The 19,547-nt window shown below is 40.8% G+C and overlaps 1 protein-coding gene across 2 annotated transcripts in view; it reads left to right on the top strand.

Moving 5' to 3' along the window:
* slc43a1a (solute carrier family 43 member 1a) overlaps window positions 1-19,547 on the top strand; it is a 73,711-nt gene that overhangs the window by 44,848 nt on the left and 9,316 nt on the right. The window contains exons 1-5 of one of the 2 annotated variants that reach the window (XM_088988377.1): window positions 4,828-5,069; window positions 10,617-10,777; window positions 11,950-12,142; window positions 13,421-13,476; window positions 14,283-14,359. In XM_088988377.1, the coding sequence (XP_088844503.1) occupies window positions 10,624-10,777; window positions 11,950-12,142; window positions 13,421-13,476; window positions 14,283-14,359 (480 nt within the window). In that variant the 5' untranslated portion in view covers window positions 4,828-5,069; window positions 10,617-10,623. Of the gene's footprint in view, window positions 1-4,827; window positions 5,070-10,616; window positions 10,778-11,949; window positions 12,143-13,420; window positions 13,477-14,282; window positions 14,360-19,547 lie in introns of those variants that run through there. The other variant, XM_088988387.1, reaches the window with a different exon arrangement.

Raw genomic sequence — 19,547 nt, 5'->3', positions numbered from 1 at the left:
CTGCAACGTTTACATTACTTACGTTGATGAAGTATGTTTGGTCTGAGAAGCGTGTTGCGCCCAAAAGCCGCCATCAGATGGTATCCAAGCGTCATATAAGAAACGGAGTGGCCATCGGGAGCTCGCCATTTTGTGCCTCTTTTTTTTGGGTGAGAGATGTTCTCTCAATGTTGCCTCAAAATGGCACATATAATTCTTTAATCGATTGCAAACATGTATGCCATTATTGTCGCCATTGTTGAGGACGGTAGAAAAAGTCATCTGCTAACACAGGGAGTTGGTCACGTTACAAACACACGTCACCACGTCACGTGACCAAGTCGACCAATGGCGCGACCGATACAGATTTCGATAATGGTGGTACTGTATAGAAACCCCTAAGCAAATATCGATTCATAGTAAGTATCTTTTGTATCGATATATACATAGCAAAATGGCCGGCGGGAGATGAAAAAGAGCACTGTAGTGACCGGATTATTGTAAAAACCACGAATCGTACTAAACGGAACTAATTATACATAAAAAGACTAGAAATGTGCACGGGAAATGAAAATAGTGTCGTAATAAGCAGTATTATCAATATAAACGATATCGATATAACAAGACTTTACTGTGTATCCCTACTGTCCAGACACGGCGGTGCCGGACACTGCTATGATAGGTCCCTGCTCTCCAGTTGGGGTGAGTAGAGGGCTACTCCCTGCGGCTCCACTGATTGTTCCTATTGTCCTGACTAACGACGGGACTGATTACCCCACTTGCTCCGATATCACCTCATCAGCATTACTAATCCTATGATGCCTAAGCAGGCTGTTATACGAACAATCCAAATTGAACCTCACCCCACCATATCGGTTTAGTGAAGGATTTAGCTGTTTTGTGAAAATCGCTTCTTTCACTCCCCTTTTCATCGAATAATAATAATAATAATAATAATAATAATAATAATAAGAATAAGAATACGTCTGTGTAAGCTCTCAGTCGTACAGTAGTGGTCCATCGATGAAAAGGTTTCTTCAGCCGTCATCTGTACTTCTTTGGATTCAAAGAAATACAGATGACGGCTGAAGAAACCTTTTCACCATGTGGTGGATCGGCAGGAAAAGCACTTTCAAACTGAATGCACTAAGGACTGTCGAAGTGATTGCGGTAAATTCAATGTTTTCACTTTTTCAAACAATCGATTGAAGTAGATGAAAAAATAAATGAAAATAAAAAGATAATTCATAGACAGAACAACATCTTAAATCCAAACCAAACGTGATCCCATGAGGTCCATCGTGGGTTTTGCCCGTGGTCTTGTGTGCTGATTGTTGGATGAAGCTTTTTTTCTTTTGTCTTTGCAAAATGTGTTAAACATTCTTGGTTTGTTCATTGTCAATTGTGTTATTTTTTTTGTATGTTTCTGGGTAAAATGAAGAAATAATAAAACACCCAAGTAATTAAACACACTTAATTCGAAAGGGAGTGAAGGGATTGTTTGTTTAGAATCCTGCATAGGAACAACTTGTTTCCCTGCAACATTTTTAATGCTTTTCTTTCTTTAGAATTATTCTATAAAATGTTTTAATAAATATTGAGAGACACCAAAATGTGCTCTAGACAGGCAAGAAAATACTTTGGAAAACATATTACAGTATACCATCTTTCCTCAACCATCATCTAAGTCTCAACTCATTGTCTCGTGTGTTGTACCTTCTACAGCAAGGATGTCAAACATTTTTTTTTTGGGCCGCGGGCCACATTGTAGTTACGGTTATGAATTTGGGGAAGCCATTAGAATGTTTAATTCCCTCCACATATTACATTTTGAGTGCACAACAAATTAATGAATAAATAGTTTTCAAATTTGAAGTAAAAAAATATTAACTGTTTTTGCGGTTTACATGGACAATTTGGAATTTTGGTTAGGATTTTAGCAAGCATCATGGTCTTCACAAGTTTGATTTGCTTTCGCGGGCTGAATAAAACGATGTGGCGGACTAGATTTGGACCCCGAGCCTTGATTTGAACACCTGTGTTCTATAGTGTGTGTCCTGCGATCAGCAGGACACACAAAGCAAGCAACCAGTTCAGGGTGTACCCTGCTTTCTGGAGACAGCTGTGATTAACTTCAGCATGTCCGTGAGCCTCATGCAGATAAGCGGATCAGATTGTGGATGGATGGATGGATGGATGGATGGATGGATGGATGGATGGATGGATGGATGGATGGATGGATGGATGGATGGATGGATGGATGGATGGATGGATGGATGGATGGATGGATGGATCGAGTGGGAGGTCAACACCAACTCTATCCTGAAAAAGGCCCAACAGAGAATGTACTTCCTGAGGCTGCTAAAGAAGCATGGCCTGCCACAGGAGGTGCTGCAACATTTCTACACGGCTCTCATCGAATCCATCCTGTGTTCTTCCATCACCGTTTGGTTCGGGGCCGCCACAAAAATGGACAAAATCCGACTTCAACGGACAGTTAGGACGGCGGAAAAAATCATCGGCACCGCCCTACCCACTCTCGAGGACTTGCACACTGCAAGAATCCAAACTAGGGCGCGGAAAATCCTACTGGACCCTCCGCACCCTGCCCACCACCTTTTCCAGCTACTCCCCTCAGGCAGGCGCTACCGATCCATGCGCACCAAATCCAGCAGACATTTAAACAGCTTCTTCCCCCAAGCCATTAACTCTTTGAACTCTTTCAACAGTAGCCAAAATGGAACTGTATAGTGCCACTTAGCAGTTTTTTTGACAACGATACTAGTGCAGCGTGTTCTACCGGAAACAAATTCCTTGTGTGTTCTACATACTTGGCAATAAAGATGATTCTGATTCTGATTCTGATTCTGATGAATGAAAAGATGCTTATTCCATCCATTTATCCACCATCTATTTTTATACTTTTTTTTTTTTAACTGTGTGTCCTCTTTGGGGTCACAGGTTTGCCGAAGCCTATACCAACAAGTAAACCCATTTCAATCCAATGACAATCACAGGGTTTGCGATAAATGTTTGCTCAAGACTACATGCAAAATGTGTTAGCCGCTCTGCTAATGAATTGAGTTCTTAGTATGAGTGGCACATAATGTACCCATAATGAGAGAAATGCACTTGATTCCCTCCATTTATTATTTTTTTGCTATCAATGTAATTTCCGCAGACTTTGTGGGTTCAAATTCAAGCTCTGAACGTCCTGTATGGAGATGACAGACCTGGCTTTCCTTCCTTATTCCTAAAACATGCACAGTAGGTAAATTGAACACTCCAAATCAGGGGTCGGGAACCCTTTTGACTAAGAGAGCCATAAAAGTAAAATATTTCGAAATGTTTTTCAGTGAGAGCCACACATGCATGTACGCACGCACGCACATACAAACGCGCGCGTGCGCGCGCAAACACACGCACACACACACACGCAAGAACGCACACAAACACGCACGCACGCGCGGCCACTTTTCAACAAAATGTCAGAATGTATTATATAAAATAACTTGGTGATAGTACTCACCGTTAACATGAATGGTTTTCCGTTCCCCGTGATTGGTAAAAATCCAGGCAAACGATCGGAATGAAATTCAATTTGCCGGTCCAGAGGCGAAGTTACTGCTAGCTAGCCTGCACACGCTCATAAGCTTCCACACTTGCTATCTGCAATATACTTCTCGCAGATGTATATTGATGCTAAGGTTAACATGGGGCTTGTTAAAATGTCACTGACATTCGACTGTTTCATCAATGGAATTGTTTCATTGCTAATTAGAATCAGAACATTTTCTCTCCTCTAAGGCGAATTCTCCGGTGCATTCAAGCTGAAGTGCATTCGTTGGGCTGATTTAAAGGGCCGTTTACGTTTCAACATGACGGCCAGTATCATCCAGTCAAAATGGCGCTTTTGGCCAATCTAGGTCAGTGTCATCCAATCAAAATTGCACTTTCCGCCAACTGCAGCCCCAGCAGGAATTGAACGGCAAAAAAAAAAAAACGAGAATATGTATTTAGTTCCCGACCCCTGCTCTAAATTGTACTTAAATGTTAAATGTGTGCATTTGTCTATGTGTGCTCTGTGATTGACAAGCATACTGCGTGGTGTGAAACCTTCATCAAATCCGAGTGAGGAAAATTGGTTAAAAGAAAGGATAGATGGAAGATGTCATGAGTCAACTTTACGCTCTCCATCTTGATAAGTGATTACAATATCAAACTGCAATATTTATGATCAAAAAAGTAGTTGATTAATTTGATAATGTATTATATGTTGATTAAACGATCATTTCTGACACCTTTAAAAGGGTTATAGTATAAGCCTCATACTATAAATATATTTTTGTGATCAAGAAAGATATGTAACTTAATTAAATATCAAGACAGAGAGAAAAATAATCAATTGTATGATGTGCTCAAGAGCCACTTTCTGCATTTATAAAGATCTTTTCTTACAGCTACAATTATTTTTTGTCACACTACAGGTATAATTCAAATAAGCGCACCTTTCTGTATGTTGAGCATGTGTTTTTAGTTTCAGAATTTGCCTTCCAATTCTGAAATGGCCCACAGGACTGAAACACAATGTTTCGATTTAATGCATAGATTGTGGTTGTCAGAAAGCGTTCTATCTATTCATAAAGACCGAACTGATTCAGCATGATTTCTTGGCTGAATGTCTGCTTCACAGATCACTTTAGTAACATTCGCCTCGAGGAGTGTAAAAAAAGTCCGGGGAAAAAGTGGAGTCATGGTTTATGGGTGGTGACTTCTCTCCACCCCTTTAACGGCCGGAAAGCCTCGCAGAGAGGGAGGGGATTAGAAGTCAAATTAGGCAAAAAAGGGGGCGCTTGAAATGAAACCAACAAGACAAAAGAAGCGTGGTCTCTCTGGAATTAAACAGGAAAGGAAGCAAGCGGAGTAGGAAGAAACTTTTTTATTCAATTTTTTTTTATTGAACTTGTGAGAACTAGGTGTACTTTATTCAGTAAGTACGTGTAGTTTATATATTAGTTAGACTAAGAAAAAATATTGAACGACCCGACTCTACAACCGTTTTTTCCTCAGGGACAAGCAACACAACCACAGTAAGTCGTTTTTTCCTCCATCGGGATGCCGCTGCGTGTTCAGTGGCGCCTTGAACGCAACTCAAATTTTCACCACACGTGGCATTTATACTACCAAGTTTACACACGGTTGGAAAAATATAATAAAATACTTGTAATCATAATAATAATACATGTCATTTATGAACGCCTTTAAAAATTCTGAAGGTCTTTTAGAACCATGGTATGGTTTAACTTGTCAATAGTCGTAGAGAAAGAAGAAAACAAAAAAGTATGATGTTGCCTGTGTGGAAAGTGACCATGAGGGAGGGGGTAAAATTATGTCATTGGAAAACGTGAGCATACTTGATAAATTTTAAACGTTTGTATTCGCTTAGGTAAAGTATAAACGTTTTTACGAGACACCCTTTGTCAGACCCACATATTCATTAATATCCACGAGGAACAACCGTTGACAAAAAAAATGTTCGCAGACGCTTTTGCCTTCACTGACTCATTGTAAAGTGCGGTATTTAGAAGTTGAGCTAGCTGCAATAACTTTCAAACAACTGGCTCAATAAATAAATAAGCACGATGCTCCATAAATTCCAATATGGTTTTATTGAAATGAACGAAGGTGTGCCAGTCACATTCACGTTTTTTTTTTTTAACCAAAAGTACAAACGTCGATGAAATCGCATGTTTGCAGTTGCCATTTTTGCTTTTTTCTTCAAGACTTCAAGCACGTGTGTTTTGGAAGGAGACTAATAAGTGAAGGCCTCTTCTATGTATAGCGCCTGGATTGTTTAGGTGCTGCATACATTACGCGCCTGGGGCCTGCATGTGAAGGAGGCTGGTCTCAGAACGTGTCGTAAGGCTGCTCTGTGGTTCTGAGTAACCGGACCTTCGGAGAAACAGCTGTTTCTCAGCATCTGGGATCCGTTGTATCACAATCTTTGACCCCCGTAGAGCCGCGTTTATTTTCTCTGAAACTAGCCAGGATGAAAGTTTCGCTCTGTCTTTGCTGTTTTTCGTATCACGCAGTGGTCCGCAAACACGAGTGATCCAGGCCACAAACTGAATGAGAATGGGAGCACCACTGTATAGACTTTAAAGGGTGAATTACACGTGTCATCATTGCGCAATAAAAGAAGAATTTTTGAACATTGTCCATCAGAAATTCATAAACTCTTTTACCGCAAGGAGCACTGAACACAAACATTGGCTCTCCATGTATATCTAGCCCAACATTAAAACACACTAGTGTAGCATGCCAAAAAAATCAGAATCAGAATCACGGCTTTACAGATTATTGACACCAGCAAGTTAGTCCTCACATAACCTCAAAACTGATGCTATGAAGCAGACGTTTGAAGCAACAAAGTTGCGATATTTACAACCGATTTTCAGGTGTCAGAACTTTAAAATGTTTAAAACATTTTTTACTCCGTTCATTTAAGAACATACAGAATGAAACTACCACATAGTTGTGATTTATCCATCCATCCATTTTCCGTACCGCTTATTCCTCATTAGGGTCGCGGGGGGTGCTGGAGCCTATCTCAGCTGTCTTCGGGCACAAGGCGGGGGACACCCTGAATTGGTTGCCAGCCAATTGCAGGGCCCACAAAGACGTACAACAGTCACTGTCACACTCACACCTAGGGACAATTTGGATTGGTCAATCTGCCTGCCATGCATATTTTTTGCGTGTGGGAGGCAACCAGAGGACCCAGAGAAAACCCACGCGGGCCCGGGGAGAACATGCAAACTCCACACAGGGAGGCCGGACCGGGACGCGAACCGGTGACCTCTGCACTGTGAAGCCGGTGTGCTAACCACTCGACTACCGGGACGGCAGTTAGTTTTCTCAAATTCACCTATTAACCATTGTATAGTCTAATAACGATGTTGATCTATCTATCTATCTATCTATCTATCTATCTATCTATCTATCTATCTATCTATCTATCTATCTATCTATCTATCTATCTATCTATCTATCTATCTATCTATCTATCTGTCTGTCTGTCTGTCTGTCTGTCTGGCTGGCTGGCTGGCTGGCTACTCTACCTACCTACCTATGTAACATTGCATCATAAAACAACTAAATCCTTCATTAAACCGGTTTGGTGGGGATGAGGTTCAATTTGGATCGTTCATACGATAGCCTGCTTAGGCAACATCGGATTAGTAATACTGATGAGGTGATACTGGTCGAAGTGGGGCAATCAGGCCAGTCGTTAGTCAGACAATAGGAACATTCAGTGGAGTAGCAGGGAGTAGTCCTCTGCTCCCCCCAACCTGAGAGCAGGGACCTATCAGAGCAGAGTCCGGCACCGCCATGCACAGACAACTTTCAACCATTTGCTGTTTTAAGCCGTGCCTTCATACGAAATACATCATGATATTTGTCTGTGTTAGTGAGCAGTTCATCTTCGTAATGATAATCTTATGCCAATATTAGGCTATGGTCCACAAATGTTGCCCGATTTAGATCAGACAGACGTGTCTCAAACACAGTGCCTCATAGTTGATTTTGAGTTTTTTTTGTGCATTGTGCCCCACGTAGTTTACTCAACAATTATTTCTGAGACATCCGGGACTGGGTCCAGACTATTTTTCACCCCGAACATACAAACAGTGCACATGTACATGATACTGCAGTCGGCAAGACGATAACTGCTTATCCCAGTTACCTGATGGACGAAAGCTTAACAGAATCACACAACTGCTCAGGACTTGCAGTGTGAAATCTGACCAGGTCTAAAAGGTTGTGTAGTTTTACATTTCACAGGTTTTGACAGGTCCATTCTGTATTGAACAGGCTTTCAGAGCAGTTTGTCTTCTTCTTTTCCTTTCGGCTTTTCCCCTCAGGGGTCCCCACAGCGAATCAATGTCCTCGCAGAGCAGTTGGTATGTGTGCAATAATCCTGCTTTCTAACTAGCCATTCTGATATGCCACATCTGTGAGGAAGATGGAGTGTCTTGGCTAAGGAAAAGTGTTCACTATAAAAGATTTGTGAACTATACTTGAGATTCAAAGGCCTTTGTCTCAAAAATGTCGTAGGTTGGTTTCAGCTCAGAAAAAAATGGTAGCAAAAAATGTAAATAAAAGACACAATCAAGTCTTTGTGTTTATATTTTTGTTAATTTTGAATTTCATGTGCAACATTCAGATTGTTGCGATACACACTGTGCTACGACTGACCCACGCAACACTTCAACTGAGATTTGCCATATAGTGCCCCATTCATGCTTATGAACTTGACAGTTTCGTTTGCTGCATAGTTCAATGTCACTTTCTGTACTTTGCTTATTCATGCAACTTTTTTGTTTGAGTATGCTGCGTCTAGAAAAATAAAGATTTGCATCTGTAAGGAGAGTGTTTGCCATTTTACATGGTTACAAATGAAAGCAAAGAGTACATTGATCGACCCAGGTGGTTGTCTCTTTCAAAGGTTATTATTAGAGTTTACAAGTTCCTACTTAGCATTCCAGATTTAGCAGTGTGTAACATAGTAAATCTTTGTAATGCTGGAATTTCCCTTGGGGTCTGGAATTTAATTCAATCCAATGAACAGAATCGATCACATTGCAACTCAGTTATCCATAACTATATGGTTAAACTTTAAGAACAGTACAAATACAGTAACTTGTTTGGGCCATTTGAACTGGGTTTTGTATTTTGTTCACACATGAATGATGGTTCATTGTTCATTATCAGAATAAGAAGAATCAGTGACGCACCATGATTTACTTATTATTTTATTCATGTATTTCACTGTCTTGTAATTAAAGCGCGTCTTAAAAGTCCCGAGTGTGCACATTTATGAAAAGGAAGGGATTCTTGATTTTTAAAGATCCGACATTTGCCCAAATGATTCACACATAGAATATCTCATGCTTGGTTATTCATACAATTGACAATTTATAGGTCGATTAAGATAACGATATCTTGATGCGTATGTGTGTGTGTGTGTATAGAGTAGTAATAGGATGGTAGTGTCACTTACCAAACAACCTCTCCCCCTTTTGGAAGTCACTTTTCAGCACAATCGCAGACTGCTGGACTGTGAATAATCACATTACACACTCGCCTCATGATCACATATTTGGTCATTGATGGCACACGCATGCAATTTGCTACGATTAGCGCCTGGGGAGCCGGTGTCCAGGATACCATTCAATCCAGTCCCTCCATCTCAAATAAAATCCCAAATTATGGCCATTGTAAACTAAACAACTGACTATAAAAATAATTGGATATAAATCTGTGGTATAAGTAAGGGAGCACCGTAGTCGGGTTATTGGGAGACTTTAGATAATTAATTGGAAAAGAAAAGGTCTCCCACATCAGGATTACTCAATCAAAATATAACACATACTCAAAGGAGCCCTCATTACATTTGTCACTCTCTCACAGCCATAGAATTATATCCCTACGTTCCCATCCTGGCCAAGACATTATTGAAATACTGTAGCTGGTTATATTGGCACTCGTGTTTCCTCTTGAAATGTTTCCCAGCTTCATGTGGGTGACAGAGTGAAAGAGAGTGCCTGCCCAGGTGGTCATGACTGTATTGGTCATTCGTGTCGCAGGTTGTAGTGACCTGTCCTGTGTGAACAGAACTGTGGCCGTTCGCTCCAGCCACCTGATATTGTTTGTTCCGCGACGTCATCTGTCACAGGGTGTGTGTTTATATTTTAGTGTGTGCATGTGCAACAACTCCATTGCGGCCTATCCCTTGCTGTGTTAAGGTGATTCGGGACAGACGTCAGTGGCCCTGTGGCGGCGCAATCATGTGCGCACATTGGCCTCATGATGTCTTTGCGGGTGTCAAGGGTGTCAAACTGGGACAGAACAACTCCTCACCATGTGGGGCCGAGTTAGGGAAAGAGAGACAATGTTGTGATTCTTTGTGAAGTAGTACTTGGAATAACAAATTATGTTATTCTTTATTTGTACACCATCAAGATCACAGGGCGTTACGTTTAAAATCTGTGATCTTATATGGCATTTAAAGACATTGGAATGCCAAACTATTAAAATGACAATATACTGACGTAGAGAAATTGGTGAAAAGTGTTTTTTTAAAGAGTTTGCAATTAATATCCCAAAAAGAAAAGAATCAATTAATGATACCGCAACCGTTTTCAACATCACTTACAAGGGAAGGCTAGTAAGTCATATGCACATCTGCAACTGGCTGTTTTCTGCTTGTGTTTTTTTAGAAATTAAGGCAAATGATGATTTTACTCGTGTCCTCTTCTTGTCTTGCAATTACATTCATTGGGTAATCATTTAAAGACTCTGTAAAGTGAATTTTGATATTTGTTTTTAATGACGTTATACAGTACATGACATTCAATGAAATTGTGATGAACTTCGTTATCATTAGCCTATTAGCTGAGATGTAGCCTGTGAGGAGTTGGTGAGCACAAACATTACATGTAAACAACAAAAAAAGATTTTTTCTTCTGCCTGCAATTTAAAGCAAATCCTTGATGCTTTACCAATGTTTAAGTTGAAATTTGCTTTTTAAATAGTTAATAATATGGCATTAACCACTTCCCCCTCTGTTGCAGAGCAACGATGGCACCCTCTCTCCTCCAGGCCTACAGAAGGCGCTGGTGGATGGCAGTGACAGCGGTGATTGAGAATCTGCTATGCTCGGCAGTGCTCTTGGGCTGGGGATCGCTCCTCATCATGCTGAAGCGAGAGGGCTTTTACTCACACCTTTGCTCAGGTGCGCAAAGACTGAAATGTACAACTGCAAGAAAAAGTTTCATAAAAATAACTGTACATGGTGCAAAGTATAAAAATATATAGAAGTATAAAAAGCATACAGTGACACCTCAGCTCACGAACATAATTGGTTCCCAGAAAGTGTGTGAGGTGAAAAGTTTGTCTTCCGAACATGTATTTCCCAGAAGAAACCATTCAAATGAGAATAATCCGTTCCCAGGTCCCCATAAAACATAATTTTCTACTAAATAAGCTTTAAAACTACACACAATATACCTTATTTTCTGTATAATAAATGTGCTATTGTATTGCAATTAAAGAAATAAACTGTACTTGTTAATAAAGTCGTTTTATTTACCTTTGTTCCAGTAGTTGATGGCTTGATGGAATGGATGACGAACTTCCAGGTTGCCTCTGGATGATATCCAAGTGAAGTTGCTGTGCTTTCTCGGGGATAATACCCTCACTCACACTGTCTCCTGCTATCTGCTTTTCGTGAATCCAAATCAACAGTTTTTCAACCTCTTTATTGCCTGAGAGTGTTGCTTAGACAACACAGAAATACCCTTAGCCACACGTAGCAATGGTCGACTTTGCATATTGGTACTGGGATGCTAAGTCACACAAACGCACACCTCGTTCATGTTTTTCAATGATCTTCTGCTCGATAGTAATTTACTTTAATTTCCTCTTAAGTTTAACACTAGCCTGTGGTGGGCTCTTTTTTTGGTCCCATAATGGCAAAGGTACACTTGATATGGTCCAAAATGTCAATCAAACACAAACCACGTCAGCACTCAAAGAAATGGGGTGGGTTCGTCCACCGGAAACTAGCCCGCCAGCCACCGTGCCACTGTTTTACCATGTGGTTTGGTTCGTCCGCTGAAAACTAGTTTGTCAGCAGAGATGATATGCTCGCGAATTTAATGTTCTTGAGGCGAAAAGTTCGTCAGCTGAAGCGTTCGCCAGCGGAGGTTTTTACTGTATTTGATATGTATATGATATGTAACTGTATTGACTCGACATAAGGTCGCTGTGCTATTTACAATGCATGAGTCCAGGGATTTTTTTTTCAATTACACAAGTGGGATCCAAAATACAGACATTCATATATATGAATGTATTTATTTATGAAGGTGTGTGTCATGACTTTCAATTGTGTGACAACCACAGAAAACGAATCGCTGGTGGTTTCTTTGGGTAACTCTTCTGACGGCGAGGTAGAGGAGTGGCTCAGCTGTGTGGACCAAGAAGAGATGTTGAATCTGGGCTTCACCATTGGCTCTTTCTTGCTCAGCGCCACCACCTTGCCCCTAGGGATCCTGATGGACAAATTTGGACCACGCCCTATTCGGCTGATGGGCAGGTAATGCATTATACTTTTGGGGTCACACTCAAAAACTGCTGAAATTTGCAACTAGGTGTTATATGAGTTTAGGAGCAACTACTAGCTTTCTGTTAGCTAGTTTTAGCTATCAATCTTTTAGCTATCTATCTTTTAGCTAGCTATATTTTAGCCAGCTATCTTTTAGCTACCTATCTATTAGCTAGCCATATTTTATCCAACTATCATTTAGCTAGCTTTCTATCTATTTGAGTTAATTCCGAGTGAACGCTGGCGTGTGTGGCTACCGCTGCTCACCCACAGAAAAACTTATCCTGTGACTGTAAAGTGGCCTTGAGAGTTTTGAAAGGCGCCTATATATGAAATGTATTAATACAGTAAAGTCTCGTTATATCGATATTGGATATATCAATAGTCCCGGTTATATCGATACTATTTCTATGCACGCACAGAGAAAATTACATGCAAACAGGGTCGGATATATCGATAGTCCCGGTTATATCGATATTTTTTCGGACTCCCTTGAATATCGATATAACGAGACTTTACTGTATTATTATTACTACCAGTAAATACTACTTATTCTCACGAGCCGTCTTCGGGCAGTCGGTGGGGTTCGCCCTCAACTGGTTGCCAGCCCCGTGAGGCCGATGTGCTAACCAGTTGATTAGCAGGCCGCCACAAAAGCAGTGTTGCCAACCAATAGCCGTTTGGTAGCAATATATATTTAGTTCTCTTACAGTTATATATGAGCGGAACCAACTGCATTTAAGTGGGGAGGAACATTTTACAGATAATTTAAATGTTTCTGCATGTTTGATTTCTGACTCAGCATTCATGAGAATGCGGGATGAATGAATGAATGACAAAGTGAAAATATTTCGTCAGGCTGCAGTACTGAAAAAGCAAACCGATTGCATTCCCAAAGTGGGAGTAGGGACTTATGTCTTCTGTGTGTCAATGAGTCAAGGTGTGGCAGGAGTGTGCAAAGACTTGGGTGTTTGTTTAGCAAAACGTTACAGGGAGCATGGGAAATATGGAATTTCAACAAAAGAAAAGAACAAGGAAACAAGCTGATGGAGAAATGCTTTACCTCTCAAAATATGGAATATTGCATTTTTCCTTTTTATCTCCGCGTGTGCTGGCCAAGTTGCACAATGGCGACACTCATGTCACACAGCATATTGTCGTACAATGCTGAGTAATCTGCTTCCGACACACATTTCAAAGTGTTATAAAGGTGCAGTGATGAGTTGATGTCACGTCTCTGAGATTTCAGTGTACTCTCTCTTGTTGCAGTTCGTGTTTTGGTTTTTCCTGCATCCTGATGGCCGTATCTGCCTACGACCCACCAAGTGAGTTACATACACATGGCAGGAAGCCTATCCGCTGTGATAACTTTCACCTCTTCCATATTGCCCTCTCTCAACTTTATCTGGATGGAAAGTGCGAGGTGATAAAGCACGGAAGAGAACATGATTTGATCAGGTGCTGATTACTAATGTGTTCCCTGGCAAGAGTGTAACAAAAAGATGTGCATGTGTCGCCATGATGTCATTGCAAGCCAGCTATATTTTTCTGTCACCACCACAACATAATCTACTTTTAAATATGCCTCGCTTGGAAAGAGAACAATGCTCAGCAGGTACTTTGTTAAAAACAGATGACCATTCCAATGACATACAAAACAAGAGGTTGTTAAAAAATTGCCATCACAAAGATAAGATTGTCTTCATTTCTGTGGTTTTACTCTTCGTATGTAGTGTTTGCCATATTTTGACCGGCACGCCCATCATCGGAATTCAAGACCGACGGGTTTTAGGAAAACCTCTGAGTGTGATGAAAACTGCCAAATAAAACCACAGAAATCCACATTTAAGGCATTGCTTTTAATACACCGCTGGTATGACATTGTGCAGGCGTACCTGTGTGAAGTACTGTATGTGTCCTTTGAATTGTATTCACCCCTCTAAATGAAAAGCAGCGTGCTATAAAATGAGTGAAGGAGTTACACGGTGCTTTGGCATCGAGACACGGGACTCGAGTTGCACATCAACACATACAACATTCTTGACACAGTGAAATGAGATATTTTTGTAGCCGTCACAGCACAGGGTGACAAAATGCAATGACAGTTTTTCCCTTAACTCTTTCCATGCAGCACTATCGGCACTCATCTTTCTAGCCTTGTCCCTGAATGGCTTCGGGGGCATCTGTCTGACCTTCACCTCGCTCACGGTAATACACAGAATCAACAAATCAGGAAAAAAGTGTCAGAATCTTGAGTTTACAATTATGTCATTGTGGTAAGGGCCCTTGTGATTCTACTTTTCTGAATCTATTGCCTTTAAAGTCATGAAACTGCCAAGTACAGTAAAGTCTCATTATATCGATATCGGATATATCGATAGCCCCGGTTATATCGATACTATTTCTATGCACGCACGGAGACAATTACATGCAAACAGGGTCGGATATATCGATAGTCCCGGTTATATCGATATTTTTTCGGACTCCCTTGAATATCGATATAATGAGACTTTACTGTATTAGGGAGGCGACATGTGTTGTATATAAGAAGTTAAACTCACAATTGGCTTATCACGGATAAAGCCAGAGGTCAGCCATCTTGTATTGGGACTGTTACTGACAGTTTCTGTTCATGCTGTTCCCAGTATGGGCTAATGAGAGCTGCTGAATGAACAAAATTTTACGGTTTGCATTGACCATTGTATGTCTTCACAATGAAGTGTGCATTAACTTTTCTCGACCACTTTTTGCCATCACCAACCACATAGGATGCCTGCCGTGGTTTCACTTTTTGTTAAGGTGAGAAGGCAGCGTTAGCTATCCAGGTTCTGATATGGGTTATTGAACATAGCTGCTATTTGTTGACCACAGGGTGTTTCCGTAATGGTAGCATAAGGTGAGACAATCACAGTTGACTTTGGGTGAGAGGTATGGTACACCTTTGAATTTTTCACTTGCCAACCATAGTGCAATAAGTGCAAATAGCCCGCCCTCATGCTTCCCAGTAGAAAAATAAATTCTAGATTTGAACCCATGACGTCTGCACTATGAGATGATGTGCAAACTGGTTTTGTGTATCAAGTGTTTGCTCGCATGCAAAAGTGAAAGAATTGGCCCTGTGATTTCAAGTGGGAAAACCCCGTACGTTTTGTTGTGTGACTGATTTCTACTTTGTAAAACTAGTTTAGTTGTTGAAATCATCTTGTGTTTTACCATAATGCACGGTTTTTCTTTGCGAGTATGATGGTATTTCACGGTATTTCACTTTATTTCAATGGGGAAAACTGATTTAATATGAAGGACAAGTAAACCGAACAACTACAACTTCTAAATCCAGATAATCACAGGATTAAAAAGTTTCGTTAAACACTGGCTTTCCAGTTGATTGAGGTTTTATCATCAGTTCAATGTTCCACTGTAGGTGGTATTTGAGGCACACTGCAGCTTTCATTTAAGTTCTCTGGATTTGGGGTCACATTGGGAATTGAGTCCTAATCTTTCACCTTTCAACAGACCTGTCACAGAATATTTGTTTATGATTGTTACTTGAACTGCCGCTGCTTGGTGTCCACCATGCAGTGCACTCCAAATATTTAGTGTTATGTTTAGAGGTGCCAAAGTACATGACAAGTGTCCCAAATGGGAAGGTCGCCAGCACGTACAAATAAGAATAAAGTTATCCTTTCAATGCCACGTGTTCAAAGTCATGCGCTTGCCCATCTTCCCGGTGAAAGTGATGTGATGTTGGAACGTACACGTTGATAGCTGCTAGTGTTAGATTTGCCAAAGCCTTAACTGAAGTGTCTGCGTTGCATAAGAGTTTGACTGAGAAAATCTGTGTTTCTTTTATCAGGTTTTGGTAGCTAGTGTGGTCGCAGCCTCTGTTTGCCTCAGCTGAGACAACACAGTGTGTTGTGTTTACATTTACATCAAACGCGTGTTCTCGCGTGTGATGTGTCAGCTGCTAAGTGCAGCCATCAAGTGCATTTTACTGTTGCTGCGCCTCCTGTGGCTCGTTGGCAAGTATTTTGGTTTGTCCTCTCCCCGCAGCAGCGTATGTTTCCATCCCCTCCTCTCCACCAATAGCCGCCCTCTTTCAGCCACACACCCTCCATCCGCCTGATCTCGACCCACTCACCTCTATTTCAAATAGTCAAGGCCACATTTTGTCCTCTCTCAACCCTGTGACTCCTACCCTTCCCCCTTCTCTCTCTGTTTAGTGGATCAGTCTGGAATTAATACATTCTGTCTTCCTCCATGTGGCTGTGTAATGTGCCCACGTGTTTCAGCACACATGAAATGGACACTAACTAAATAAAGAGATTGAAGGCTGACTATTAAATACTTATTATGTGAGCAGAGATGCGAAAGCTGAAATGATTGGAAAGGTGTCTCGGCTGTTACATCAATTTGACTCCATTTCCCCTGTAGCAGAAGTAGTGTGTAACCCCAGCCCGTACTGTAGCGCCTAATAACGTGGCGTACCTTATATTATTTCATATATTATATTTGTAAAACGTTTTCTCTTGAAGGGAAAAGCCGAAAGGAAAAGAAGATTTGTAAAACGTTTTTCATTCATTGAAGGTGTGCCTTATAGTCCATGTGCCTTATACACGGAAAATGTTTCAAAATACAACATTCAATGGGAGTGTACCTTATACGCCAGAAAATACGGTAAATGTATGCCAAAATATTAACACTACACATACGTACGGTGTTTTCATGTTCTCCCCGTGTCTGCGTGGGTATTCTCCAGGTACGCCCACATTCCAAGTAAAAAAAAAAACGCCATTAATTCACTGATGAATCATCACATTTGGAACTTGTTTGTCAATTTTGCATATGAATATTTCTCTCTTCAACAGTCTCATATTTGCATAACTGTTGCTGATCTCTGTTCTACATTATTGCACACTTTGAAGATCTCAAAGACTGCATCATTTTCCCATTTCACATTGTATCACAATGACAAGACTTTTTGTTGACTTTATATTGCTTTATGACTCTTTGCATCCTTTGCACAGCCGTCGTTGTTTGCTACTACCACACTAGTGCCATCCTTACATCGCGGAGCCACTCTCTGTATTTGGGTGCTACATCCCAAACGTTCATTTTGTTGTAGTTGCGGCAATAATAGGATAACTTGAAAAACACACAAAGATAGAGTTGTCCCTGTCTGATCGTATATTGGGTCTTCCCCTCGCCACCGTCCAGAACTAAATGAGTCTTGTTTTTTGGGGGAGTGAAGTGTCACTCGTCAAATCCTGATTGGAGGCATTTTGCCCAAATACAGTAAAGTCTCGTTATATCGGTTATATCGATAGTACTGCTTATTACGATACAATTTCTATGAACGCAAGGAGAAAATTTACATGCCGCAGGATCGGATATATCGATAGTCCGGTTATATCGATATTTTTTCAGACTCCTGAGAATATCGATATAACGAGACTTTACTGTACAATTTTGTTTCTTGAATGAGACCTTTCAGTTCCCATTTCAAGACACGTACTTCGTAACTACGGAGCTAATAAGGTAACGTGGGGAAAGAAATATACACACGCACACACACACACATCTTTGTGTTTCCTCTGTGCAATATTTGCAAGGGAACACATTTTTTTTATAATTCACTTTTATCTACTTCCCTGTCAGTTCAGCTAATGTAACTCGCACCATGTGTCTGCTTGCCAAATGGTAGTATGCCAAAGATGAAGAGCGTTATCGAGGAGGGTTTGGACTTTTGGTTTTAAATTCACTTAGAAATAAAATAAAAGAGGTTCACGCGGATGTACTTATACAGTAAATTATAAAAAAACTGTCCGCTCCTCCCAAAAAAATAGTGTTGTAATAACAAGATATTAAAAATCTTTGAGGGAACATAATCTTTCTTCCATGTCACCTTTGGGGGTTCTATAATTCTCTCTATGTTAAAGAAGTAAATACAATATTTTTAATCCGTTGCAAAACTTTGTAAAAGTTCAAACGAGGTGAAGGTAATTTCATTTGTGAATTACATTTTCCCGCCATACCATTGCCAAAAGCACACACCCTCTAGCAAACCATTCAGGTGTGCCTTCCCTTCTGAATCATCACGCTTGGTCTGGCTTTCATGCTTCACGTCGGCACTGCAGGAATGAACACAGCCCTCTCGTGACTGAGTCAGGCTTGAAATTCCCTCTGGGATTCTGTTGTACCACACATGCACTGGTGTGTGGTGCGAAAAAACTTATTTCACTCTATTACAATAGCTCTCACAATTCAGCAAATATTGAAGAAAATAACCCCAAAAGAGAGGCATGTAGAGTCTTCTATAAATGCATTTGGTGTCACCCACAACGTTTAGAATCTCATGTGGTTTCTTTGAGAGACTGACTTGTGATTGAGCAACAATTATCTCAACTTTTTTATACACGTGTGGATGAGCAGAAGGAGGGAGAAGTGTGAGCGAGCGTTTTTTTACTATGGTCGGCACGACACCGTTTGTGAGCGCTCTTTTGATATGTTATGACTCCTTTTCTCTACCTTCAACGCTTGTTGGTATTAGTTTAGCCCTATGCTGGAGGGTTCTGATAACTCCTAGTTTGTGTTGTAAAGGGTGGTTAAAATCGAAAAGTAAGTAGCAGGAGAGCACACACAAACTGCGTAAATGATGAGCTTCAGATCTACACCCTGAATCATTGTGCTGATTCAAATTAGGATTGTTTAGATGAAAGGAGATCTCCACTTTATGGGGTTATTTCTGTCCTGACTCATTTACACTCCTTTCATCCTTAATTATAACTAATCCGAAAACCTTTTTTAGCTCACCAAATCCCACGTCCACTTTGAATCCAGGGTTGCATTATTAAACCTGAAATATGGCCCACTGCCTTGATTGATTAGTGCTGATTAAAGTCACTGCGAGGGGTGGACAAGCCTCAGCTGAGTGAGCCCACCAGGGGCACAGCCCGAGGTAATTGGAGCTGACGGGTGAGCTGCCAACTCTCCATTTTGGACTGATTTCTCTGACCCGGTTGACCCTTGTGAGAACGTTACTGAATATCGTCAGTGCAGACAAACTTTATCTTTCTGCAGACTTCCGTCGCCTGTGAAACTGCACATGGCTGGAATAGCATGGCTTGAACATTAGAAACACATTTGCACATTCCACCATGATGTCCCTGATCCACTGGTGAAAAGGACACTTTGATCCTCTCCTCTTTCATTAGAACTGCTTCATGTAACAGAGGGTACAGAAAGCGCAAAAGAATGAATGACTCTGTCTTTGTGTTGTCATATTATTATTTGTTGTTCTTTTGACTTCAAGATGGCGCCGCGAGAGTGGCTGCCTTTCAAGCAGCTCATGTATTTTGTTTTTCTACTTCTTTCATTCCTTTCATCTTCCTTTCATCAC

The sequence above is a fragment of the Hippocampus bargibanti genome, linkage group LG02, assembly GCF_051943395.1.
Source record: "Hippocampus bargibanti isolate YZ-2025 linkage group LG02, ASM5194339v1, whole genome shotgun sequence".
Taxonomy (NCBI): domain Eukaryota; kingdom Metazoa; phylum Chordata; class Actinopteri; order Syngnathiformes; family Syngnathidae; genus Hippocampus; species Hippocampus bargibanti.
The sequence above is the reverse complement of the archived record's forward strand: the minus strand, read 5'-3'. Positions and strand labels throughout refer to the sequence as shown.